General features: G+C 42.4%; 1 protein-coding gene and 1 long non-coding RNA gene across 2 annotated transcripts in view; one reads left to right on the plus strand and one right to left on the minus strand.

The window, feature by feature from the left end:
• The window catches only part of LOC120985597 (bombesin-like), a 35,520-nt gene extending 11,604 nt beyond the window's left edge, over positions 1 to 23,916 (minus strand). The window contains exon 1 of the mRNA XM_040413622.1: positions 23,722 to 23,916. Coding sequence (XP_040269556.1) covers positions 23,722 to 23,884 — 163 coding nt within the window. The 5' untranslated portion in view covers positions 23,885 to 23,916. The remainder of the gene's footprint in view (positions 1 to 23,721) is intronic.
• The window catches only part of LOC120985598, a 241,685-nt gene that overhangs the window by 148,388 nt on the left and 65,527 nt on the right, over positions 1 to 27,770 (plus strand). The window lies entirely within an intron of this gene.

Raw genomic sequence — 27,770 nt, forward strand, 5'->3', positions numbered from 1 at the left:
CACCGAATCGGAATACCTTCAAGAAGGAACAGAAAAGATGGTGCAATACCCTCGATATCCTTTAAGGTAAGGGGTTTATTGTACTCACAATTATAAAGTTGTAAACATGCACAGAAGGGTAATTTATTAAGATCGGCATTTTAGAGGCCAATCTTAATACCCCTGCGCTGGCACTTGATGCGCCTTATGTAGAGGCGCCGGCCTCTACATAACTTAGGCGCATTCACTGCTGACCTAAATCTACGCCAGCTCCCTTGGTGGCATAGAGTTAGATTATTTTCTAAGCCTAAAACAGGCATAGAAAATGATAAATGAGACGGGCCAGCCAGCCCCCTTTTTTTTAGAACTGACGTATGTGGCGTGGATGGGTAAGAATTTGCAGATCCCCTTTGCGTCTGAATCGGAAACAATTGGCAAAAATCTATCCATAAATGACCCAAGTGTCTGATTAGTGGGGATCTGTCTACCCACATGTCTCTCAGTCAGCCCCATAAAGTATGAACGTCCTAACTCTTCTGGGGACGAGAGTCAAAGTGTGGGTATAATGATTTTGTTACTTAAAGGTGATGCTCAGTCTTGGGCTTTTTCGTTGCTGACTTTATTACAGTCCCTCCGGTCGTTAGGTGAATTTTTCAAAGCTCTAGGTCTTATCTACGGTGACCCAGATCGGATCTTCCTGGCGAGACTAAGTTGCGTGGTTTACGGCAGGGAGTGCGTTCTGCGGAGACCTATTGCTCTGAATTTAGGAGATGGGCTACGGATATGGAGTGGAATGATCCAGCTCTCCATACTCAATTCTGTCAAGGGTTATCCGAGAGCCTGAAGGATGTGTTGGCGTTTCACTAATATCCTGAGTCATTGGAGTCGGCCATTTTCCTTGCTGTACGTATTGATTGACGCCTGAGGGAGAGGTCTAAGGTTCGTCACTCTCAGGACGTACTATCATATAAGGTGGCAGCCTCCTCCGACACTTTGGGTGGAGAGACACTTGAGTTTATGTCTGGTGACGAACCAATGCAGCTGTGGGGATCTACCCCTGGACTTGATGATAAGAAATTTAGGCTTCAGAAGAGACTCTGCTTTTTCTGTGAAAAAGGGGGACTGTTTGTTAACATATGTCCTTATGTTCAGCGTCAATGTGAAAAAGAAAAAAAAATCCTCACCTCACTCTTGGTGGTGTGGGTGGGGAATCTAAGAATTAACTTTTGTCATTTGCTGGTAGTACCCGATTCCTCCTGTCTGCTGAGGTGGCGCTAGATTCCAAAACTGTGGGAATTGAAGTGCTTATTGACAGTGGGGCAGGGGTTAACCTGGTTGATTGTCAGTTCATCCGTATGCATGAGTTGACTACAAGTGCATTAGACAAAAAGATTTCGGTATTTGCTATTGATTCTGTTCCACTCACACAGAAATGTTTGTCACAAATGGTGCAGGAAATACGTTTAAAAGTGGGTGATTTTACATAGTAACCTAGTAACATAGTACATAAGGCTGAAAAAAGACATCTTTCCATCCAGTTCGGCCTGTTATCCTGCAAGTTGATCCAGAGGAAGGCAAAAAAAACAAAAAACCTGTGAGGTAGAAGCCAATTTTCCCCACTTTAGGGGAATAAAAAATTCCTTCCCGACTCCAATCAGGCAATCAGAATAACTCCCTGGATCAACGACCCCTCTCTAGTAGCTATAGCCTATAATATTATTACACTCCAGAAATACATCCAGGCTCCTCTTGAATTCCTTTATTGTACTCACCATCACCACCTCCTCAGGCAGAGAGTTCCATAGTCTCACTGCTCTTACCGTAAAGAATCCTTTTCTATATTTTTGTACAAACCTTCTTTCCTCCAGACGCAGAGGATGTCCCCTCGTCACAGTCACAGTCCTGGGGATAAATAGATGATGGGATAGATCTCTGTACTGACCCCTGATATATTTATACATATTAATTAGATCTCCCCTCAGTCGTCTTTTTTCTAAAGTGAATAACCCTAATTTTGATAATCTTTCAGGGTACTGTAGTTTCCCCATTCCAGTTATTACTTTAGTTGCCCTCCTCTGGGCCTTCTCCAGCTCTGCTATGTCTGCCTTGTTTACAGGAGCCCAGAACTGTACACAGTACTCCATGTGTGGTCAGACTAGCGATTTGTAAAGTGGATGTTCTTATCACGGGCATCTATGCCCCTTCTGATGCAACCCATTATCTTATTGGCCTTGGCAGCAGCTGCCTGACACTGGTTTTTGCAGCTTAGTTTTCTGTTTATTAAAATTCCTAGATCCTTTTCCATGTCAGTGTTACCGAGTGTTTTATCATTTAGTATCTACGGGTGACTTGCATTATTCCTTCCCATGTGCATAACTTTACATTTGTCAGTGTTAAACCTCATCTGCCACTTATTTGCCCAAGTCTCCAATCTATCCAGATCCCTCTGTAGTAGTATACTGTCCTCTTCAGTGTAAATTACTTTACACAGTTTAGTGTCATCTGCGGAAATTGATACTTTACTATGCAAGCCTTCTACAAGATCAGTAATAAATATATTGAAGAGAATAGGGCCCAATACTGACCCCTGAGGTACCTCACTAGTGACAGTGACCCAATCTAAGTGTGTACCGTTAATAACCACCCTCTGTTTTCTATCATTGAGCCAGTTACTTACCCACATACAGACGTTTTCTCCCAGTCCGAGCATTCTCATTTTATATACTAACCTTTTATGTGGTACAATGTCAAATGCTTTGAAGAAGTCCAGATATACGACATCCATTGATTCGCTGCTGTCAAGTCTAGAACTTACCTCCTCATAGAAACTGATTAAATTAGTTTGGCATGACCGATCCCTCACGAAGACATGCTGATATGGCGTTATTTGCTTATTTCCGTTGAGATGCTCTAAGATAGCATCTCTCAGAAAACCTTCAAACAGTTTACCCACAACAGATGTTAAACTTACCGGCCTATAGTTTCCAGGCTCTGTTTTCATCAAGAATCCATTGTGTTTTGTGCTGGAGGGTCTGCCTGCTCCCTTGGTGCTAGGTTTACCAGGGTTAAGCAAACATAATCCTACCATCGAGACAGATTCTGGATAGGAGTGATTATTGCATAGACAACTTTCTTAGCACATCGCTTTCCGTTGTAACCACTAAAGTTATACCTTCATTTATTTCAGATTTTTCTGATGTATTCTCTGAAAGTGGAGACCAGGAGTTACCTCCACTTCGAGAGTATGATTGCCCCGTCAACCTTGTTCCCAGAGCTAGGTTGCCCAAGTCTCGGTTGTATAATCTTTATGAACCCGAAAGAGCAGCCATGTGAAAATATTTAAACGAGAGTTTGGCTATAGTCATATTAGACCATCCAAATCCCTCTTAGGCCATGTTTGGACTTCCGTGAGCTTAATCGCATTACAGTCCGTGATCCTTATCCCCTTCCATTGATCCCTGATTTGTTCAATCAGATTGTCAGTGCCAAGGTGTTCTCTAAGTTGGATTTGAGGGGGGCATATATTATCTGGTAAGGATCAAGGAGGGGGACGAATGGAAGACGGCCTTTAATACCCCTGAAGGTCATTTTGAGAATATGGTCATGCCTTTTGGGTTAACCTGTGGTTTTTCAACATTTCATCAATGACATCTTTAATCCTCTGGTGGGCAGGTTTGTTGTGGTGTATCAGGATGATATTCTAATTTATTCTCCTGACATGAAGACGCATCAGGATCACGTGAGACAAGTGTTACAGATCCTAAGAGAGAATAAACTGTATGCTAAGATGGAGAAGTGTGTATTTGCAGTTCTGGAAGTGCAATTCCTGGGTTACCTACTCTCATCTTCAGGTTTTCGTTTGGATCCTGAAAAGGTCCGTGCTGTGTTGGTCTGGGATCAACCCAAAAATATAAAACCAATTTTTGGGGTTCACCAACTAGTACCGTAAATTTATTTTGAACTACTTGACTGTTAAACCTTTAACGGACATGACTAGGAAAGGTTCAGATATCTCAGTCTGGTCTGATGCGGCATTACAAGCCTTTTCAGCTGTGAAGGAATGTTTTGCTTCTGCTCCTATACTGGTGCAACATGATATGTCACAGCCATTTATTGTGGAAGTTGACGCATCTCCGAGGTAGGGGTAGGAGCAGTCTTGTCGCAGAGTCCTTCACCTAGTAAATTGCGCCCTTTTGCTTTCTTCTCTAAGAAGCTCTCAACTGCTGAAAGAAATTATGACGTAGGTAATAGAGAGTTGCTGGCCATTAAGTTGGCTTTTGAGGAATGGTGTCTATGGTTGGAAGGAGCAATTTATCCTATTACGGTAATTACCAATCACAAAAATCCGGCTTACCTGGAGTCAGCTAAACGTCTGAACCCAAGGCAGGCCAGATGGTCGTTGTTTTTTACCAGATTTACCCAATCGCCCTGGGGTTAAGAACATCAAGGCAGATGCTTTGTCACGTAGCTTTCCAGGGGGGGTGATTCGGAAGATCCTGCTCCGATATTGGCTGAAGAGGTGGTAATATCCACCCTTTATCTCGACCTTGAGGCAGAGATGTTGGAGGCCCAGGGAGATGCACCGGATTCCTGTCCTCTGGGGAAGTTGTTTGTTCCTTCTGAATTACGACACAAGGTGTTCGAGAAACATCACTGTACAGTTCTTACAGGACACCCTGGGAGCAGATCCACGGTCGATCTAATTTCTCGTAGATTTTGGTGGCCAGGGTTGCGTAAATGTGTTGAGGGCTATGCATAAGCTCATTTATCTGTGGACTTTATCACAGATTTGCCGAGTTCATCAGAAAAAACTGATTCCGGTGGTTGTTTATCGCTTCAGCAAGATGTCTCACTTTATAGCATTATCAGATGTACCTAATGCTAAAACTCTTGCACAAGTGTTTGTTGATTACATCGTGAAGCTACATGGTATTCCCTCTGATGTGGTGTCTTATAGGGGGACTTAGTTTGTTTCCAGATTCTGGAAGGTATTCTGTACTCACCTGGGGGTATAATTGTCCTTCTCTTCAGCCTTTCATCTTCAGTCAAACGGACAGACAGAACACACTAACCAGAATCTGGAGACTTATTTGAGATGTTTTGTCTCAGAGAATCAGTAGGAGTGGTCTTCGTTTTTGTCTTTGGCCGAGTTTGCCATAAATAACCGTAGACAGGAGTCCACTGATAAGTCACCGTTTTTTGGGGCATATAGCTTCCATTCACAGTTTGGCACATTTTCTGGTGCTGAGACTTCAGGTATACCTGAAGAGTAAAGATTTTCCTCTTCTTTGTCATCTATTTGGCGGAAAATTCTAAATAATAATAAAAAAAGGGCAACAAGTATAAAAGTATGGCTGACAAGAGACGTATGAGTGGTCCGGACCTGAGAGTGGGTGATTCTGTGTGGCTGACCACAAGCAACATTAAGTTGAAGGTATTTTCCCTCGAAGTTGGGTCCCAGGTTTATTGGTCCATATAAGATCTCTGCCATTATTAACCCTGTAGCCTTTTGTCTTGAACATCCGCAGGCTTTAAAAATTCATAATGTTTTTCACAAATCATTGCTGAAGAGATATGTCGAACCTGCTGAACAGTCCTCCTTGCCTCCCACTCCTGTCATGGTTAACGGTAATCTTGAATTTCAGATCGCCAGGATAGTGGAGTCACAAAATCTCTGTAGATCCATTCAGCATCTCGTTCACTGGAAGGTTTACAGTCCAGAGGAGAGAATGTGGGTTCCAGCGGCCGACATTATTGCTAGTTGCCTTGTGAAAGCCTTCCACAGGGCTCATCTGGATAAGGTCGGTCCTGGGTGTCCAGAGGTCAACTGTAGAAGGGGGGGTACTGTCACGATCCCTCCCGTGACAGATGTTAGAAGATCTGAGAGACTGGCTGCACGTGAGGTTATCTGACAGCCTCTCGGTTGTTGTTGGAGTGTTGCAGTGTTGTTTTTGGTAATGACCACGCCTCTTGTCTTAGGTGTAGCTTGTGGTCATTACTGCTCCTCTATTTAGTCTGGACTCACACTTCTTACCATGCGGTTGATATTATCTGCCTGGAGTTGGAAGAGCTGGTGTGTGGTTCTCATCTGAGTTCCTGCTCATTCATTTTCTATTGAAGATAAGTGTATTTCTCTTTGTATTTTGTTGTTCCCATTTGCTCGTTGTTTACTATGCTTCAGGGAGATGCTGGTTCATTCCTCTGGGAACCAGTAGTTTCAGACCATGTCACTACTCCTAGGGCTATTCAGGGTTACTAGGCACTAGGTTTACGGTGTATGAATATTCCCACCTTCAGGGTCTATTCATACTGACAGGAGTCAGGGCTAGAGTTAGGGTTTCCTAGGTGTTTACTGTTTCCCTTTCCCTAGCCTTGAGGCCTAGTTCCGGGTCATTTTCCTTCTGTTGTCATTCTGGTGTTCCTCCCCTCCCCCCACATTGTGACAAACATCCTAACAGATGGGTTAGTCATGCACTCAATTCATTTCTGGATTATATCAAGCATATACAGTAGTTAAAAGGCTATTCTTGTTATGTCAACTTATCTTCTATCCACAGAATAGGAGATAACTATGTGATCGGTGGGGGTTCTACTGCTGGGACTCCAGTGATCACGAGAATGGGAATTCCGTACCCCGTGGAGCTCCTCGGTCAGACGTGCATGCAGCAGCTCCATTAATTTCTAAGGGAGTTCTGGATATAGCTGAGCACAGAATAACCCTTTAAGATGCTTTAGCCTAAGATTTTTTTACATTTCATAATAATGTTTGATTTTTTTTTTCCAGGGCTCATGCACACAACCATGGGGCCCAGGAAAGACGATCCATGTGTTTGTCTCATCTTCAGGGCCGACTGCAGCTTCCCTGAGCCAAACTTACTGTATCCCATTAATTTATGATACAGGCAGTTTCTATGTGATTACGGAGCTATTGCAGTGTACTCATATAATCATGTGAGTACACTGCAATATCCCAGTGATCAGATACAAACTGACTGTATCATAAATTAGTATGATACAGTCAGTTCAGCTAAGCTGCTGTCAGCCCACGAGATGTAGCCTGTTTCCAGGCCAATCGCTGTCGTGTGCATGAGCCCATAATGAAAATGAACAGTTCAACCTCCATATCCACCACGTATATGTAATGCATGCATATCAGAGAAACTAATTGAATATGATCAATAATGATATTTCCAGCAATAGAACTCAATATACTCCAAATATTATTTTAAGTTTGCAATGTTCCTTCTCTTACATTTAAACAAGGTTTTTGCAAAAGCAATGTTTTTAAAAAGATATTTTCAAATTTCAGTTACAAAAATACATTGAATTTCCCAGACCTAGTAGGAGATCATATACTGTACTAGAGCCTTCCACCCAATCTTCACTGATATCATGTATTGCTTTACATGATGTCATCACTTACATACAGTCAGGTCCATAAATATTGGGACATCGACACAATTCTAACATTTTTGGCTCTATACACCACCACAATGGATTTGAAATGAAACGAACAAGATGTGCTTTAACTGCAGATTGTCAACTTTAATTTGAGGATATTTACATCCAAATCAGGTGAACGGTGTAGGAATTACAGCAGTTTGCATATGTGCCTCCCCTTTGTTAAGGAACCAAAAGTAAAGGGACAATTGGCTTCTCAGCTGTTCCATGGCCAGGTGTGTGTTAGTCCCTCATTATCCCAATTACAATGAGCAGATAAAAGGTCCTGTCTGGGCATTCCGTTATTTTATGGCCAGAAGAACGGATCCGTCTTTCCGTCTTATGGATTCCGTTATTTTCCGTTATAACCATGTTATAACAGAAAGGCATAAAATAATCCCTAACGCTAGTGTGAACCCACCCTAAGAGGTAGAACTGACACACTTTTAATGTTCCGCATGAAATTCAATTTTCGGCATCGTGTATGGTGCTGTGAGTGTTAATAACAAATCACCTGCATAAAATTGGTACTTCTGATTCCTCTTATTTTTAATCCTGTTAAAATCTTATTATTTATAATGTTATTATTGGTTTGGTGCAGGTGCAAATGAGGATCTGACACTGAAAATTGAATGTCATCCTACATAATCTGGGTAGAGAAAGTTTGGTAGAAATTGTTAACTACTACTAGCGATGAGCAAATTGATTTGTAAGCATTGATTTGTCTCATCAATAAGGGTTCTGCACCTGCGAAGAGGTGTCCCTGAAGCTAAGGATGCTCCCTTGTGCTTGACTGACAGGTGCCAGACCTATCGGCTGGTCCTGACAATCGCCCACCTGCACCGCTGCTCTGCTTCCACTACAAGAGCAAGAGACTACACTTATGGGTAGCAGAGCACAAACAGATGCCGCTTCAGTAGCGGAAGCAGAGCCTCTAAGCTTGCATCAAGGCAAGCCGAGATGTCCATCACTGTCAATCAAGCGGCAGGGGGAGAATCCTCAGCTTCAGGGACACCCGGTCACAGTTGCAGAACCCTGTTTGGTGAGATGAATTGATTCTTACAAATCATTTCTCTCATCTCTAGCTCTTCACTTTCTGATAAAACAATGAATGTTTTAAAGGGAATCTATCACCAGGATCTTGGACTTTTATCTGCAGTAAGGTTAATTTCACACTTCGGTGTGAAACTCCGGCATGGCTGTTCCGGTAGACAAGCGGAGAATCAGCCGGACATAAACCGCAGAATGCAGTTTGTTTGTTTCCAGCCAGTTCTCTGCTCTAACACTTACGGATCTCCGCCACTCCCCATTATACTTATAGCTTAATACATTAGTAGTACTACAGATAAGGAGTCCATATCGCTACTTTTTATTTTCCTATTGTCCCCTGTTCCTCCATCGTCAGTGTTAAAAGCTGCGCTGAAATACACTGTCGGGACTGCTGTGTATGCGTCCTCTCCATTATGTTTGCACAGCACATCAGTCTGGACTGTGTATTTACGGTAATTGCAGCTTTGAATGCTGATAGTGGGTGAAGGGGGGGGGAGTAGGAAAGCAAAAAATGGCGATCTGGACTCCATATCTGCAGTACTACTCCTGTATTACTATAGATAATAGCCCATAATCATAATAACAGATTCCCTTTAAAAGGGACACCTCTATCAAAAACATTTTTATCATCTATTAACTTATATGTAAGGCTACTTTCACACTCGCGTTTGGTGCGAATCCGTCATGGATCTGCAGAGACGGATCCGTTCAGATAATACAACCGCATGCATCCGTTCAGAACGGATCCGTTTGTATTATCTTTAACATAGCCAAGACGGATCCGTCTTGAACACCAATGAAAGTCAATGGGAGACGGATCCGTTTTCTATTGTGCCAGATTGTGTCATAGAAAACGACTGACTTACATTGACTTACATTGTGTGTCAGAACGGATCAGTTTGGCTCAGTTTCGTCAGATGGACACCAAAACGCTGCAAGCAGCGTTTTGGTGTCCGCCTCCAAAGCGGAATGGAGACTGATCGGAGGCAAACTGATGCATTATGAGCGGATCCTTTTCTATTCAGAATGCATTAGGGCAAAACTGATCCGTTTTGGACCGCTTGTGAGAGCCCTGAAATGGATCTAACAAACGGATACCAAAACGCCAGTGTGAAAGTAGCCTAAATATTCCATTGCATTTCAATATTAAGATTAATAGGTCAGCTTACAGCTGACTGGCTACTCCTAAGCAAAGATGACATGAAGTTGTGAAAACTCCTGAGGTCAAATGATATCACTGGGATTTACATGGCAAACACCTTAGGTGACAAGGATGTACATTACATAAGAATGTTTATTGGAAATTTTGTACCTACCTTCACTAAATGATGGCTTCATGCACGTTATTATACTAGGAGGCCATTGGTGTGCATGTGCATCTAAACATGTCTGGCAATACTTTTGGAAGTGGGATGCCTGAATTTAGGCAGCAAACCCAGGGATGAAAGGGTAATATATAAAGAACATGAAAAGACAACATATGGAAGAGAGAGAGAGGGACCAGGTGAGTCTCTCATGTTATATAGAGAGGAGGGAATAAGTGTAAAGCATACATATCTGGGAATTACTAATGGTATGGCCATAATAAAATGCCTGTGGGATTATAGAAAGTGACATTCATTTGGAGGATTTTTGTATAGGGATTGAATGCAGAGTTTTAAAGAGAAAACTTACAGCATCCCTCCATTCCCTCCATACAGTATGTTGGTCATTGCACCCACTTTCAACCCATGTCACCAGTGGGACTCAGGAACTGAGGAAAAAATGTAGGCACACCCAGGATTTATACCTTCTAGAAACAATGGTACAATTGGTCTCCTGTTTATGAACTAAAAAAGTAGCTTCTTGAGAGGAAAATGTTTACCTAGTTCTTGCTCATAAGCAGACTGATATATGGGGTATTGCTGGATTCATCCCCTATGAACAACCTGTAAACCAGATAACTCACATGGAACATTGGTTACATAAAAATTCAAAGAAATATGCTGCCTAAACTGAGCATAAAAAGGGGATTTCCGAGACATTAAAACTGATGACCTATCCCCTGGATAGGTCATCAGTATCTGATCGGTGGGGGTCCAACAGCCGGAACCCCCACCGATCAGCTGTTTGAGAAGGTACCGGCACTGGCGTGTGGCCAGATTTTGGTGGAAAAAAAGAAGTTTTGCTAAATGCATATGAGCCTCTAGGAGCAAGGCGGCATTGCCACTACCCCTAGAGGCTCTGCTCTTACTGCTGCTGCGGTGCCTTTTTGCTTTGATTGACAGGGCCAGGCATTGTGAAAACCATCACGCCTGGCTCTAACTTCTCATAAAGTCTTGTGAGTGCTCTGTGTGCTTCAGTAACTGACGCTAGCGCAGTACAGAAGAGAACTGCCAGTGAGCCCAGGGGTGGACTGGCCATAGACCCAACAGGAAATTTTCCTGTAGGGCGATGCTCCACAGAGCCACCCAAGTCCTCTTTACTGCCTGGCTAGGTACATACTACTGGGTGCAATATAGGGGTCATTACTAGAGGATGTCTAGGCAGCATGTAAAAGTAGGTCTGGCTTGATGCTGTGGCCCACATCTTATTTCATAAGCCCCCTGCTCTATAACTTAATTGGAGGAGGAGGTGGAGAATGTGGCAGTTATTAATGACCATCACAGAGGGACAAGTTTCTGGAGAGGTATTTTGGGGGTCATTTATGAAGATGAAATTTCAGGCGCAGATTGCAGCGCAACGGTTAGTTGTGCCGCAATCCGCAACTTTTTCCCTCTCACACCAGGTCTAAAAAAGTGGGCGTGAGCTGAGCGGAGAAGATGGCGGGCTGGCAGGCCTGTTTCATTTACCATTTTCTACGCCTGTTTTAGGAGTAGAAAAAAGGTCTAAATGTAAGACAACAAGGAAGCTATCTTACATTTAGAAACAGCAGTGGATCGGGCAAAGTTTTGAAGAGGCCAGCGCCTCTTCATAACTTCAGCAGATCCCCCTCCAGTGCAGGGGTTTATTAAGACCGGGGTCTAAAATGCTGGTCTTAATAAATGACCCCTTTGTGCTGCATTGTGGTATTTGGTTCTTTGGGATGGTAGGTACTCAGTGCTGCACTATGGTATGGCCGACCCTGATAACTTGTATTGGCCCCATCTACTTGTGTCGCCCCGCCTTCTGTCAATTTGGACCCACCTACAACATTAGGGCCACTTTAGCTTTTTACCAGGGGCACTTTAAGTTCCCAGTCCGCCCCTGGGTGAGCCTCTTCCCTGTACTATGCCTGCATTGGTTGCTGAACTGCACAGAGCAGACGCAAGACTTGGAGTCAGGACTAGATGCAATGACATCCACAAAGCCTGGCCCTGTCAATCAAAGTGCAGGGGGCGTGGCAGCAGCAGCAGAGAGAACAGAGTCTCTAGGAGTAATGGCAATAACCCTGTTGCTCAAGAGACTCAATAGTATATAATAAAACTTTTTTTTTTTTTTTTTTTTTTACAAAATATGCAGCCACATATTTGGATGAGACCAAGACAGATCAATTCTGCTGACCAGCACACAGGTCTAAGGTCAGCCTGTTCTAATGCTATGAAACTAGTGACAGAAGCCCTTTAACCCCTTGGCAATCTCCGCCATACATGTATGACAGAATTTGCCACTTTAAAGGGACACTGACAGGCCCAATAAGCATATTTAGGTATATATATATGACAGTACAGGTCTTATAAAGTGTATTAAAATCATCTAAGTATCCCCCCTCTCCACCTTATAAATACAGTAAACTGAAGTTTTATAACCTGCTTGAATCGTCTTCAATCTGCCCAAGGGGCAGCGTTTCATCTCCACTTGCGCCCAGCCAGCCTCGCCCCAACTGCCGTTTTGAAGCGCCGCCCAGCTCATCAATATTCACTTTGCTGGGCGGCTTCTGCTGTCCCCGCTCTGAAGCGCTGCGCTGAACAGTGCCCGGCGCATGCGCATAATGCAGAGGCTGAAGCGGCCTCTAAGATGCAGACTGTACGCAGGCGCGATGTGATCCCGGCCAGTGAGGGTGCCGGGCGCATGCGCTGAAGATGAGACGGAGGCCGATGCCCATAGGATTGTATTGGGCATGCGCCGGATCTTGTGAAGTCGGGGACAGTAGTAGCCGCCCAGCGAAGTGAATATTGATGAGCTGGGCGGCGTTTCAAAACGGCAGTTGGGGCGAGGCTGGCTGGGCGCAAGTGGAGATGAAACGCCACCCCTTGGGCAGATTGAAGACGATTCAAGCAGGTTATAAAACTTCAGTTTACTGTATTTATAAGGTGGACAGGGGGGATACTTAGATGATTCTAATACACTTTATAAGACCTGTACTGTCATATATATACCTAAATATGCTTATTGGGCCTGTCAGTGTCCCTTTAAAGATGGCACCTGCTCACGCGTGTAGTGGGGAGCCATAGCCACCATGTTTCTGCTGTTTCAAACAGCAGAGATCTGGGGCAGATGTATGCTATCAGCCATAAGGCTGAGCGCATACATTTAACCCCCCAAAGGCTGTGCTCAAATGTGACCACAGCATGTGAGCGGTGTAGGAGCCGCGTGCTCCAGCACCCGTAACAGCGTTCACCGGCTGAGATCAGGGAACCTGTTATATGTCTGTAATAGCATGGAGCCATCACATAACACAACAAGCAATCTAATGATTGGCAGTTATAGTCACCCGGGTGACTTAAAAAAGTAAAATTATTATTTTTTTATTAAAAATATAAAAAATATAAAAGTTCAAATCACCCCTCTTTTCCCCCAAATAAAAATACATAAACAATACAATGTATAAAAGTCATGTTGGTTTAAATAAGTTATGTATATATATATGATTTAATAACAAAAATTATTATTAAAAAAACACAAAGAGTAAAAAACATTTGTACTCTTAAAATATAACAATATTTATCCCCTACGGCGAATAACATAACGGGAAATAAAATCAAAAAGGGCCAATTAGCAATTTTTTGTCACTTTACCTCCCAAAAATATTTAGTAAACAGTGATAAAAAAATAAAGTCACACACTTCAAAATGGAATCACTGAAAGTACAGATTGCCTGCAAAAATGAGCCCTCATACAGCTCTAGATATAACTCCATAGATATAACTACAAAAAAGTACAGAATATGGTGGTGAAAAGAAAAAAAGTACAAGAAAAACCACACTAGTGTCATATTGTTGTAATCGTATTGACCTAGAGAATGAAGATAACAGGTCAATTTTACTGCATAGGGAACGTCGTAAAAAAATAAATAATAATACATAATTACAGATATGCAATAATAAATAGTGCCATTAGAAAATACAACTTTTCCTGAAAACAAAAAGCCCTCATAAGGCTATGTGAACAGAAAAATAAAAAGGCTATGGCTCTGGAAAGGCAGGAAGTGAAAAAAACAAAAAACTCAAAAACAGAAAATCGCAAGGTCCTTTAAAGGTTAATAGGGGCAAGATAAATGCTGATTCTTTAAGGGTTCTGAACTTTTGAAAGGGGTAATAGGCTACAGCAGTCTTTGTAAAGCCATGGTAGGAATTGGAAGGAAGAAAGGGACCAGGTGAGCCTTTCATGTTATATGGATCGGAATAAGTCTAAAGCATACATGTCTGAGAAATAATAATTGTATGACCTTAATAAAATGTGATTGTAGAAGGTAACATGGTACATGTATAGTAACCAGTGTATGAGGGCTAATTTGTTCACATAACTTATGTTGTGATCCTCCTGCCCAGAACCTGGACATGCTGACTACTGATTGTCCTGTCACGTGATCTCACATCCAATGCTGTATGTAAGACCCCTTTCACGCGAGCGAGTTTTACGCGCGGGTGCAATGCGTGACGGGAACGCATAGCACCCGCACTGAATCCTGATGCATTCATTTCAAGGGGTCTGTGTACATGAGCGTTGTTTTTCACGCATCAGTTCTGCGTTGCGTGAAAATCGCAGCATGTTCTATAGTCTGCGTTTTTCACGCAGCCCCGGCTCCATAGAAGTGAATGGGGCTGCGTGAAAAAAAGCATTGCATTCGCAAGCAAGTGCGGGTGCGATGCGTTTTTCACTGATGGTTGCTAAGGCTGAGTTCACACGAGCGTGTCCGGATTAGGTCCGGATGCGTCCCGGTGTATTGCGGCAAACCCGTGTGAGTAGGTATGCAATTGCAGTCAGTTTTGACTGCGATTGCGTTCCGATGTTCAGTTTTTATCGCGCGGGTGCAATGTGTTTTGCACGCGCGTGATAAAAAACCGACTGTGGTACCCAGACCCGAACTTCTTCACAGAAGTTCAGGTTTGGGTTAGTTGTAGTGTATATTGTATCATTTTCCCTTATAACATGGTTATAAGGGAAAATAATAGCATTCTGAATACAGAATGCATAGTACAATAGGGCTGGAGGGGTTAAAAAAATAAAATTTATTTTAACTCACCTTAATCCACTTGTTCGCGCAGCCGGCATCTCTTCTGTCTTGTTCTGTGCAGAATAGGACCTTTGATGATGTCACTACACTCATCACATGGTCCGTCACATGATCCATCACCATGGTTTAGTTTTAGAGGGGGACAATAATAAAAAAATATTTTTCATTATACCTCAGGTCAGACCATCAATCAGACCCCCAATATTAATCAGACCTCAGCTAACAGCCCCAATAAGATCCCCAATGTTAATAAGACCCCAATAAGATCTCAGCTCAGACCCCAATATGAATGACCCCCAATCAGACCTCAGATAAGAGCCCTATGCCTCTTATCAGCCCCCAGTAGCCTCATATCAGCCCCCAGTAGCCTCATAGCAGCCCCCAGTAGCCTCATAGAAGCCTACATTAGCCTAATAGCAGCCCCCAGTAGCCTTATAGCAGCCCCCAGTAGCCTCATAGCAGCCCCCATTAGCCTCATAGCAGCCCCCAGTAGCCTTATAGCAGCCCCCAGTAGCCTTATAGCAGCCCCCAGTAGCCTCTTATCAGCCCCCAGTGCCTTTCACCAGCCCCCAGAAGTGTCTATCAGCCTCATAAATATAAAATAAAAAAAAACACTTACCTCACCTGCTCCTGGACGCCGCCGCTCCTCTCCTCCAGTGCGATCTGCATCCTCCTGCTGTCAGCTGTGCTGTGAAGGCAGTGCACAGCGTGACATCACAGAGCGCCTCACGCTGTACGCAGCCCTGCACAGCCGACAGCCGAAGACCAGGAAGCGGTGAGTACAAAGCCTTCACCGCTTCCCGGTCCTCCGGTATTAATAAGCGCTTCCATAATGGAAGCGACTCATTAGTGTTCGCCCCATAAGACGCATGGGCATCTTTTTTTGGGGGGGATGCGTCTTATGGGGCGAAAAATACGGTAATCTCTCTGTCTTTTGTTTGGCTGCTTTTATTTGTTTTTTACATATTCTTTTTTTTTCCTTATAGTTTTTCAGTGTTTCCTCGCTACCCTCCAGTTTTAGTAATTTAAATGCTTTCTTTTTGTCATTTATTGCTTTCTTTACAGTTCTATTTATCCACATTGTTTTTTTCTTGTTCCTTAAAGGATAACTATTTTGCTAAAGTGTAGGGCAAGTGATAGGTAACAATTTTGCAATAGACTTTATTTAGCTAAAATGTTTATTTTTGGTAGAAAACTGGGGCTGAAATGGCCCTTAGCAGCACTCTTCAAAAGAACGTTGCTAAGGGCCATCCGTCCATTAGAAAAGACGGGCTGTGCAGACACTATGCTTCTGCCTCCCGTGCTTACCTGGGAGACAGAAGGCTGGGCACAGGAGTCTTAGGAGTTAAAATTACATTTATATTCCCCCTTTCTATGCAATCTAATGCTCCGTAACATTCACTGACCTGCGATCCCTGTGATAATAATTAATGTAGCAGCCGGCTCAGTGCGCACAGTGCTTGTACTTCCTGAGGCTGCTACATGAATTATTATCACAGGGATCGCAGGTCAGTGAATGTAACAAAGCATTAGATTGCTCCGTTACACCTAACCCAAACCCGAAGAAGAAGTTCGGGTTTGGGTTAGGTGTTGTGTAGATATTATTATCTTCCCTTATAACATGGTTATAAGGGAAAATAATAGCATTCTTAATACAGAATGCTTAGTACAATAGGGCTGGAGGGGTTAAAAAATAAAAAATTTTTAACTCAGCCCTGTACCTTACATGAATCCAGAGATCTTCCCGTTCATTGCTCCAATTGCCCTGTTAGATTCTCTTCAGGCTGGCAGCTCAGGGGGCATATGCTTTCTCAAGGGGGTGTGTCCTTTCTTTGGGGGTGTATCCTTTCTGCTGCAGCTCTCTCCCTGTAAGGGTATGTCTACACGACGACATTTGTCGCGCAACATGATAGTCTATGGTGTCGCACTGCGACATGCGAAATGTTGCGACACGACAGTCGCAAAAAATCCATTCGAAATGGATTTTTCTGCGACTGTCGCAGTCGCAGCATTAAGCATGTCGCAGTGCGAAACCATAGACTATCATTATAAAAATTGTCCTGTGACATTGGTGCGACAAAATGTAACGCGACAAATGTTGCAGTGTAATTGTGCCCTATGTGTCACGCGGCACATGTCGTCCTATAGACCTAGCCTAACTGTGACAGTAGATACAGGGAGTGCAGAATTATTAGGCAAATGAGTATTTTGACCACATCATCCTCTTTATGCATGTTGTCTTACTCCAAGCTGTATAGGCTCGAAAGCCTACTACCAATTAAGCATATTAGGTGATGTGCATCTCTGTAATGAGAAGGGGTGTGGTCTAATGACATCAACACCCTATATTAGGTGTGCATAATTATTAGGCAACTTCCTTTCCTTTGGCAAAATGGGTCAAAAGAAGGACTTGACAGGCTCAGAAAAGTCAAAAATAGTGAGATATCCTGCAGAGGGATGCAGCACTCTTAAAATTGCAAAGCTTCTGAAGCGTGATCATCGAACAATCAAGCGTTTCATTCAAAATAGTCAACAGGGTCGCAAGAAGCGTGTGGAAAAACCAAGGTGCAAAATAACTGCCCATGAACTGAGAAAAGTCAAGCGTGCAGCTGCCAAGATGCCACTTGCCACCAGTTTGGCCATATTTCAGAGCTGCAACATCACTGGAGTGCCCAAAAGCACAAGGTGTGCAATACTCAGAGACATGGCCAAGGTAAGAAAGGCTGAAAGACGACCACCACTGAACAAGACACACAAGCTGAAACGTCAAGACTGGGCCAAGAAATATCTCAAGACTGATTTTTCTAAGGTTTTATGGACTGATGAAATGAGAGTGAGTCTTGATGGGCCAGATGGATGGGCCCGTGGCTGGATTGGTAAAGGGCAGAGAGCTCCAGTCCGACTCAGACGCCAGCAAGGTGGAGGTGGAGTACTGGTTTGGGCTGGTATCATCAAAGATGAGCTTGTGGGGCCTTTTCGGGTTGAGGATGGAGTCAAGCTCAACTCCCAGTCCTACTGCCAGTTTCTGGAAGACACCTTCTTCAAGCAGTGGTACAGGAAGAAGTCTGCATCCTTCAAGAAAAACATGATTTTCATGCAGGACAATGCTCCATCACACGCGTCCAAGTACTCCACAGCGTGGCTGGCAAGAAAGGGTATAAAAGAAGAAAATCTAATGACATGGCCTCCTTGTTCACCTGATCTGAACCCCATTGAGAACCTGTGGTCCATCATCAAATGTGAGATTTACAAGGAGGGAAAACAGTACACCTCTCTGAACAGTGTCTGGGAGGCTGTGGTTGCTGCTGCACGCAATGTTGATGGTGAACAGATCAAAACACTGACAGAATCCATGGATGGCAGGCTTTTGAGTGTCCTTGCAAAGAAAGGTGGCTATATTGGTCACTGATTTGTTTTTGTTTTGTTTTTGAATGTCAGAAATGTATATTTGTGAATGTTGAGATGTTATATTGGTTTCACTGGTAAAAATAAATAATTGAAATGGGTATATATTTGTTTTTTGTTAAGTTGCCTAATAATTATGCACAGTAATAGTCACCTACACACACAGATATCCCCCTAAAATAGCTAAAACTAAAAACAAACTAAAAACTACTTCCAAAAATATTCAGCTTTGATATTAATGAGTTTTTTGGGTTCATTGAGAACATGGTTGTTGTTCAATAATAAAATTAATCCTCAAAAATACAACTTGCCTAATAATTCTGCACTCCCTGTATGGCTGGTGGCATTTAAAGGAAGGAACTAAGCATATGTGACCACCTCAGTAGTTGCACACTACAGATTAAACACCAGGGGTAGCCATTATAATGAATACAGAGAATATCTCATAAGTGCAGCATTGTTTTAACGCAACTTAGGCTACTTTCACACTAGCGTTCGGAGCGGATCCGTCTGATGTTTCATCAGACGGATCCGCTCCGATAATGCAGACGTTCGCATCCGTTCAGAACGGATCCGTCTGCATTAAAACTTAGAAAATTTTCTAAGTATGAAAGTAGCCTGAGCGGATCCGTTCAGACTTTACATTGTAAGTCAATGGGGAACGGATCCGCTTGAAGATTGAGCCATATGGTGTCATCTTCAAGCGGATCCGTCCCCATTGACTTACATTGTAAGTCTGGACGGATCCGCTCGCCTCCGCACGGCCAGGCGGACACCCGAACGCTGCAAGCAGCGTTCAGGTGTCCGCTCACTGAGCGGAGCGGAGGCTGAGCGCTGGCAGGCGGATGCATTCTCAGTGGATCCGCCTCCACTGAGAATGCATTGGGGCCAGACGGATGCGTTCGGGGCCGCTCGTGAGCCCCTTCAAACGGAGCGCACGAGCGGACACCCGAACGCTAGTGTGAAAGTAGCCTAAATTACTTCTTTAAGTAACTAGTTTTTCATGCTGTATTATATTAAAATAAGGCTACTTTCACACTAGTGTTTTTTGCGGATTTGTCATGGATCTCCAAAAACGCTTCCGTTAAAATAATACGACCGCATGCAACCGTCATGAACGGATCCGGTTGTATTAGGTCTTCTATAGCCATGACGGATCCGTCTTGAACACCATTGAAAGTCAATGGGGGACGGATCTGTTTTCTATTGACGTCCGTCCCCATTGGCTTACATTGTGTGCCAGGATGGACCTTTTTGGCTCCGCTTCGTCAGGCAGACTGCAAAACGCTGCAGGCAGCGTATTGGTGTCCACCTCCAGAGCGGAATGGAGACCGAACGGAGGCAAACTGATGCATTCTGAGCGGATCCTTTTCCATTCATAACGCATTAGGGCAAAACTGATCCGTTTTGGACCGCTTGTGAAAGCCCTGAACGGACCTCACAAATGGAAAGCCAAAACGCCAGTGTGAAAGTAGCCTAACATTTAATAGTCGCATTCCTTTAACCTGTGGTTGCATTCTACGTGAATTTTTGATGATGATTGCCCTGCGGAATACAGACTGCCATTTCCAATGTAGTCTTTTGATGGACAGAATATAGGATATATTAAAACATGATTTAACAATTCACATGACTTCAGTAAATAGTCCATATCTTGTATTTCTCCTGATATCATGGACATTTTTAAACGTACATATAATCTCTGGCAATCGCTACAGATGTAAGATTGTGCATTATCTAATTCATTAAGTATTATGAATGAAAACAACTTTTGTAATGGTAATGACGGTAATTCATACTACCTATGACTCTCAAGTGCTAGTGGCAGCATGCTATGAAACTACTAAGAAAACCACAGATTGCCATGTCAGAACAGCTGGAGCACTGCATGTGGCAAGCCACTGATGTAATGATGCACTTCATAAACAGTTAAACATCTATAAAAACACATAAATAATGCACATCAGCACTGAAAACACACCTTGAATAATTTATAGACAGGCACTTATAGCTCCGCAGTTTACGATCTTACGGCTTGGCATTCTGGGCTTCAGTGAATACATCTTCAAGGGCTAAAGTTATCGTAGCCCAGAGTGTCAGAACTTTAAAGTTAAGCCAATAGGTTAAGAAACAACTATAGCAATTTTATTATAGACCCCCAAAATCCAGAATTGTCTAATGTATGGATTTATGACTTTATAATAGATAGATTCCTCTGGCTGTTGGTAGATGAATTTGGTGACATTGGGTAATCTTAATATGCATATCTGTTCTCCCATAAGTATCAGTTTGTAAGGCTTTTTACACTTGTTGGGTGATTAATTACATTTTTCATATAATCATAGTTAGTTTTCATGCTTCATATACATTTGGGCATCTTGATCCTGCTGAAAAAGATGTGTCCTTTTTTTATTGTGTCATCGAGCAATGTAAATGATAGGCAATGCAAAAAAAGCAGTGTCATGCTACTTTTACACTAGCGTTTTTACTGGATCCGGCAGGGTTCAGCAAAAACGCTTCCGTTACTGATAATACAACCGTCTGCATCCGTTATGAACTGATCTGGTTGTATTATCTGTAACATACCCAAGACGAATCCGTCATGAACTCCAGTGAAAGTCAATAGGGGACAGATCCGTTTTTCTATTGTGTCACAGAAAATGGATCTGTCCCCATTGACTTAGAAACATAGAAACATAGAATGTGTCAGCAGATAAGAACCATTTGGCCCATCTAGTCTGCCCAATATACTGAATACTATGGATAGCCCCTGGCCCTATCTTATATGAAGGATGGCCTTATGCCTACCCCATGCATGCTTAAACTCCTTCACTGTATTTGCAGCTACCACTTCTGCAGGAAGGCTATTCCATGCATCCACTACTCTCTCAGTAAACTAATACTTCCTGATATTACTTTTAAACCTTTGCCCCTCTAATTTAAAACTATGTCCTCTTGTAGCAGTTTTTCTTCTTTTGAATATTCTCTCCTCTTTTACCTTGTTGATTCCCTTTATGTATTTAAAAGTTTCTATCATATCCCCTCTGTCTCGTCTTTCTTCCAAGCTATACATGTTAAGGTCCTTTAATCTTTCCTGGTAAGTTTTATCCTGCAATCCATGTACCAGTTTAGTAGCTCTTCTCTGAACTCTCTCCAAAGTATCAATATCCTTCTGGAGATATGGTCTCCAGTACTGAGCACAATACTCCAAATGAGGTCTCACTAGTGCTCTGTAGAGCGGCATGAGCACCTCCCTCTTTCTACTGGTAATGCCTCTCCCTATACACTCAAGCATTCTGCTAGCATTTCCTGCTGCTCTATGACATTGTCTGCCTACCTTTAAGTCTTCTGAAATAATGACCCCTAAATCCCTTTCCTCAGATACTGAGACTTGCATTGTGGGTCATGACGGATCCGTTTTTCTACGCATCCCAGGACGGAAAGCAAACCGCAGCATGCTGCGGTTTGCTGTCCAGTATGAGAACGGAACGAAATGAATTTTGGAGCATTCTGTTCAGTTCAGTTAAGTTTTGTCCTCATTGACAATGAATGGGGACAAAACGGAAGCGTTTTTTTTCCGGTATTGAGACCCTATGACGGATCCTGATACCGGAAAATAGAAACGTTAGTGTGAAAGTAGCCTTAGAGAGAAATAATTGCTGCTGATGTGAACATCAGTCTAATATTTTTCAGTACTGGGATGCCGGTCATTAAAGGAGGATCCTTTGCGCATGGAAAATAATTTTTACTCTTAGCCATATTATTCACATACAATACAATTCTCCGGAACTAGCAAGAATAATTTTCAACAAGGTTTATCCTTGTCCTAGACAAAAAGGACAACAGCCCCATTACCATGGATGTAATGACTAACCATGGACATAATCAATACCAACCTGTGGAAGGGCTCCTATAACCATAGACATAATGATTATATTTAACGATGGTTCTTTATGGTCAGATTATTAATGACCATCATTAGACAATGGACACCATAAGTTTTTAGAACATTAGTTCAAGGTACCATAGCATCAGTGCTACCAAATAAAGCCTTTCCTTTCTTACTGCGCTTTAACATCTTCTTAAAGATTATACTATGCAAGTCTCAATTTTTTCTGGACATGTGTGCATAAACATTTCAGAGCACCAATTCCCTACTTTCATGCATCATGTAATATATGTTTTATACATACAGTATATTCCTATTTTTAAAGTGACATTAATTGCAGAACATAAGACTATGAAAAACGACAAAGGCAGGCGCAATGAACATGATCTAGATGAGTGACAGATTGCTACAGAGGGAGAGTACACCGAGTACTAAATCTAGCCTATGTTTAATCCTGAATTTAAATCATGATTTTCAGTTTCCCTGAAATTACTCATCATTTTCCTAATACTTTTACTCCATATTATGCCAGATGTGTCAATGTTGCATTATGACTCTCTGAAACCTTCCACTGACACTTTTGGAAGACAATGACCTTTTATTCTAACAATTAGTCTGTTATCTGGACCCTTTAATGCTACAGAATACTCCCCCTCTGAAGTGGCACTCCATCCCTTTGTATGCACAAGAGTGATTATGCATGTTATATGTCACTGTCTGGATAACATGTTTAGCCTGACCCCATATTCTTAAAAGCCCACTGAAAAGGGCATTGTCATCAGGTTAATTTACATGTCTTTAGGTCTGGTCTTCAGGTTCCTTGCTAAGATGACGCTCATTTTACTCTAAGGGTACATTCACACGTCCGCAAAACGGGTCCGGCTCCGTTCCGCAATTTTGCGGAACAGGTACGGACCCATTGATGTCCACTTCCGCATTTGCAGATCCGCACTTCCGTTTCACAAAAAAATAGAACATGTCCTATTCTTGTCCGCAATTGCGGACAAGAAAAGGCATTTTCTATGAGAATGCGGAACGCACATTGCCGGTGTTCATGTTTTGCGGACGTGTGAATGGACCCTTATTCTGTGTGATATTAGCTCTTTATACAAAAAATTAATAAAAATAACACAATCTTGTTGGCAATGCACTTTTCTCCTAGCTGGTACTCAGCGTTGCCAACCAGATTTTTTTTCTTCTCAACAACTTATCCCAGAATCGGGGACAGCCAACATTTTTTATGGACAAATTGGAAAACCATAATGAATGAAAAAGATTATAAGTAATCCATGTCTATAGCTCAAAATACTGATAACACCTTATTACCAGCATTTACTGTCAGCTGTAAAATGATAAAAAAATTATCAGTTCAAGTATCACAAACCTCAAAAAAATCACGGACACATCTATTTTTTTCACGGACATAGGGAAAAAAAATTGACATTTCTGAACGGTTGGCAATCCTACTGGTACTGAGCCGATACCCTAATCAACATTTAGTGTTGCCAGCTTTGTGTGGAGAAATTGGAGAAGTTCTACTTACCAATTGCCCACTGGTTGCCTCCTCTCTGAAGTACATTGATTTTTCCTAGTTTGCCAGTTTCTTCAGTGAACTCCACGCAGATTGTGAGAGAGACGAAAGAGAAAAGAAGCAGGTGAGCAAGGAACCCGATGGGCAGGATTCTAGTGAGAGGAACTGCAGACATGTCTGTGCTTTGCGTTGTGTGGGGATGTGATTCTGAAGGGCTGTCCTACTGATCTCTCTTCTCTGCCCTCAGTCACTTTATATAGTAGGTGCTGTGGGAGGGGGGCAGCAGGCTGGTGATGAAGAACACACGTGTTTGCACTGTGTGCAGGGCTTAACCCTCCAGTCCCCAAGGTGGCACTTTTTTTTTTTTTATAGTGCGCAGGTCTATGTGAATGCCTAATATGCATGAAAGAACCAGGATATCATACTACAGGTACAGCTGGTGAACTCCAGAGGATGCATCTAAAGATAGAGCTGTAAACTGAGCTGTAAAACAATGTACCTTTAGAAGCCTAGGAGGGATACATCATTATTGTTAGAAATCTATACACTGAATAGGAAACATATCACCTACAATTTGTTCTACTGAGTGTAATGTTAAAAAAAAGGGAACTTTAGTGATGACAGTTTCACATTTTACCTAAGGAGCACAATTATCCAACCAACATCCATATCATCCGTGTAAAATCCAACCGGTTACACCAGTTTTAGCAGAAATAATTACAATCAATGCCTCCTAAGATTTAATATCATTCTCATATCTGGCTCATTCTTCAGCAATAGTAGCTGGATGGATTTTCTTCATAAAACTGCTTTCATTCAGCCACAGTTATTGTTCATAGCAAAGATCAAAAATGACTTGGGAAACATTCAGCTGTAGTTTCAGCTTGGATTATTTCCTATCAACTATCACTTTTATTGTGGAATCATGTACAACATTGCATTCTTATGATTAATGAATTGCAAATCTTCTACTTTCGGGGATACTGTGATGATTCTGGGTCATTAAAACTCCAGAGCCTTGTTTGGGTGCTGCCATACATTCAGGTTTTTTATGCAGTTTTTGAAGTGTAAATCAGATGTAGATCATAAAAAATCTGAAAGAACAAGTATTATGGACAAATACTACTTCTCCTCTTTTTTAACTCCACTCTGGGTTTTGGCTTTAAAATCTGCAATAAAAAAACCTGACCATGTGGCAGGATCCTCAAGGTCCCTTTATACTACACAGCAAATGCACTAGCATTTTTTTTTACCACTAAAAAAACTCCATAGAAAATGTTTCCATACTGAATGCATTTTATTTGCTCGTTTTGAGTGCCATTTTAATAAAAACAAATGTGTAAATAGTGGTTTTTGAGCTAATTTTTCCCTATAGATAAGGAAATGGAAAATCACCTTAAAAACATGTTATAAAAAAAAAAAAAACACCAGAGACACAAACACCAACCAAATTGCAAACAATGCCAGTAACCAGAAAATGTTTGTCTTGCATTTCATATTTCAATAGACTTTCGGGTAACATCTCGAATTGGCAGTTTTCCTCAAAAAAATACAAAAAACTGCTACAAAAATGCAGAAAATGCCACACAAAAACCTATGTGTGATGTAGGAAAAGCTATATAAATTGTGAAATCAAAGATGAACATGGGAAAAAATACAAATTACTCACTGACAAAAAATAATGCACCTAGAAGGAGTTCTTGGAATCAAATAAAACTTTGTGTGAATGTAATGATATATATAAGTGATTACAATATTAGAGTGAAAGGATAAGTTTATCAGGGAAAACTGTACAAATGAAGGAAGGCTCTAGTACTCTGTTGTGCCACCTCTAGCCTGGATACAAGATGATATATGGTTGGGCATGGAAGCATACAGGTTCTATATAGTATCCATCAGGCCAAGTAGGTGTTGCATTCTGGCAGAGGCATTCCTGGGAAACACTTACTGTGTGTGGGTGAGCATTACCCTGGGGAAAAATGCCAGTTGGAAGCCCTGCTATGAGACACAACACATGTGGCCGCAGGATGTCCTGAACATATAGCTTTGTTAGTGTCCCTCGTATCACTACTAGGGTTGACTTACTGTCATATGCAAAGACTTCTCAGATCATCATACCATCATTGGGGTATTGTGTTGCTCCACAGAAAAGGCAGGAATGAAGAGTTCACCACAAGGCCTCCATAATTGAACCCGACCGCCATAGGATTCCAAACAGAACCTGAATTTATTACTTAAGACGACATGGTTCCAGTATGTAGCAATCCAGGTTTCTTATTCATGACAACGAAGGTAACAGTGGCTGGCTGTCAGTGGCAGGACACTTACCTGGCACCGCAACATCAAATTTCTTTCTGCTAAGCACCTGGAAATGGTCTGGGCAGAGACACTGGTATGTAAAGAAGGTGCCGTCTGTGTCTGGATGGTGGACAACAAAACTGTCAGAACTGCTTGTGATTGTCGGAGGTTCAAATGATCCCCTCTACTGGTCGTCTGTCTGGGCTGTTGGGAGCGTATTCACTGTTTGTGCATGCTCTCATGTAACCACTGCTTCCAACACTTCCTAACAGCTAGTTTTTCATCGAAATGACCAACCTACTTCTCTCAGTCCAATTATGTGTCGCCTCTCAAAGTCTGTCAACTGGGCAAAATGTGTGAAATGAGTGCATTGTAGAGGCATATCTAGCAGTTAACAATCTCTCACCAAGAGGTACACTACCCAAGTATCCTCTGAGATCCTTTTTATATGGCAGTGGGAGAGGCACTTTTACGCCGTCTTGTGGCAAGACCCAATGTCTAATCATTTACATATCAACCTGAGACATAACTGTATGAGTTTTTTTTTATCAATAAGTGCATATCAAGGAACCTGCAAAAAAGGTAAGTAAAAGTAAGAAATATATACTGTATTTTTCGCCCCATAAGACGCACCCCCCCCCCCCCCAAAGTGGTGGAAAAATACTAATAAAGCGCTTCTGTACTCACCGCTTCCTGGTCCTCGGCTGTCGACTGTGAAGGCTGCACACAGCGTGAGGGCACACTGTGACCTCATGCTGTGCGCGCCAGTTCACAGCACAGCCGACCGAGGAGAAGGAAGAAGAGCGCTGGTGGTTTGGATCGGCGCCCGGAGCAGGGGAGCTAATTGATTTTTTTTATTTTATGTCATCTAAGGCATGGGGCACATATGAGGCAATGGGGGCTGATGAAAAGACGCAAGGGGCTGATGAAAAGACGCAAGGGGCTGATGAAAAGACGCAAGGGGCTGATGAAAAGACGCAAGGGGCTGATAAAAAGAGGCTTTGGAGCTATTATGAGATTGGGGGCTAGTATGAGACTGGGGACTGATCAAAAGAGGCATGGGGGATGATATGATGCTGGTAACTGATCAAATGAGGCATGGGGGCTGATTTGAGACTAGGGTCTGATCTGAGGTCTGAATGGGAAATGGGGTCTTATTTATATTGGAGCTCATATCTGAGGTCTGACTGGGGGTCATTCACTTTTGGGTGTGAGCTGAGGTCTGATTGGGGGTCAGATCTGAGGTCTTATTGGGGTCTTATTAACATTGGTGGTCTGATTGGGGCTGTCAGCTGAGGTCTGATTAACATTGGGGGTCTGATTGGTGGTCTGACCTGAGGTGTAATGAAAAATATTTTTTTCTTATTATCCTCCTCTAAAATGTAGGTTCGTCTTATGGGCCGGTGCGTCTTATAGGGCGAAAAATACGGTAGTTTTAAGTGCAATTAATAAAATAATATCTCAGCCTTATTAAGCCTAAACAGGGGGAATAGTTATGTATATCTTGGCACATTGATTAATTGAATAATTCCCTGCTATCTATACATCTGTGATAAATCCCATTCCCCCTTAACCTTAACCTTATTACTATGCTTATCGCTACCCTAACCCATCTCTTCAACCTATCACTAACCACTGGTATCTTTCCTTCTTCTTTTAAAGATGCCACCATCACACTCATACTCAATAATCCTTCCCTGGACAATCCGTTTTATCCAGCTATAGCCCCATCTCTACTACCATTTGCATCAAAACTCCTAGAA

Source organism: Bufo bufo, chromosome 1, assembly GCF_905171765.1.
Source record: "Bufo bufo chromosome 1, aBufBuf1.1, whole genome shotgun sequence".
Taxonomy (NCBI): domain Eukaryota; kingdom Metazoa; phylum Chordata; class Amphibia; order Anura; family Bufonidae; genus Bufo; species Bufo bufo.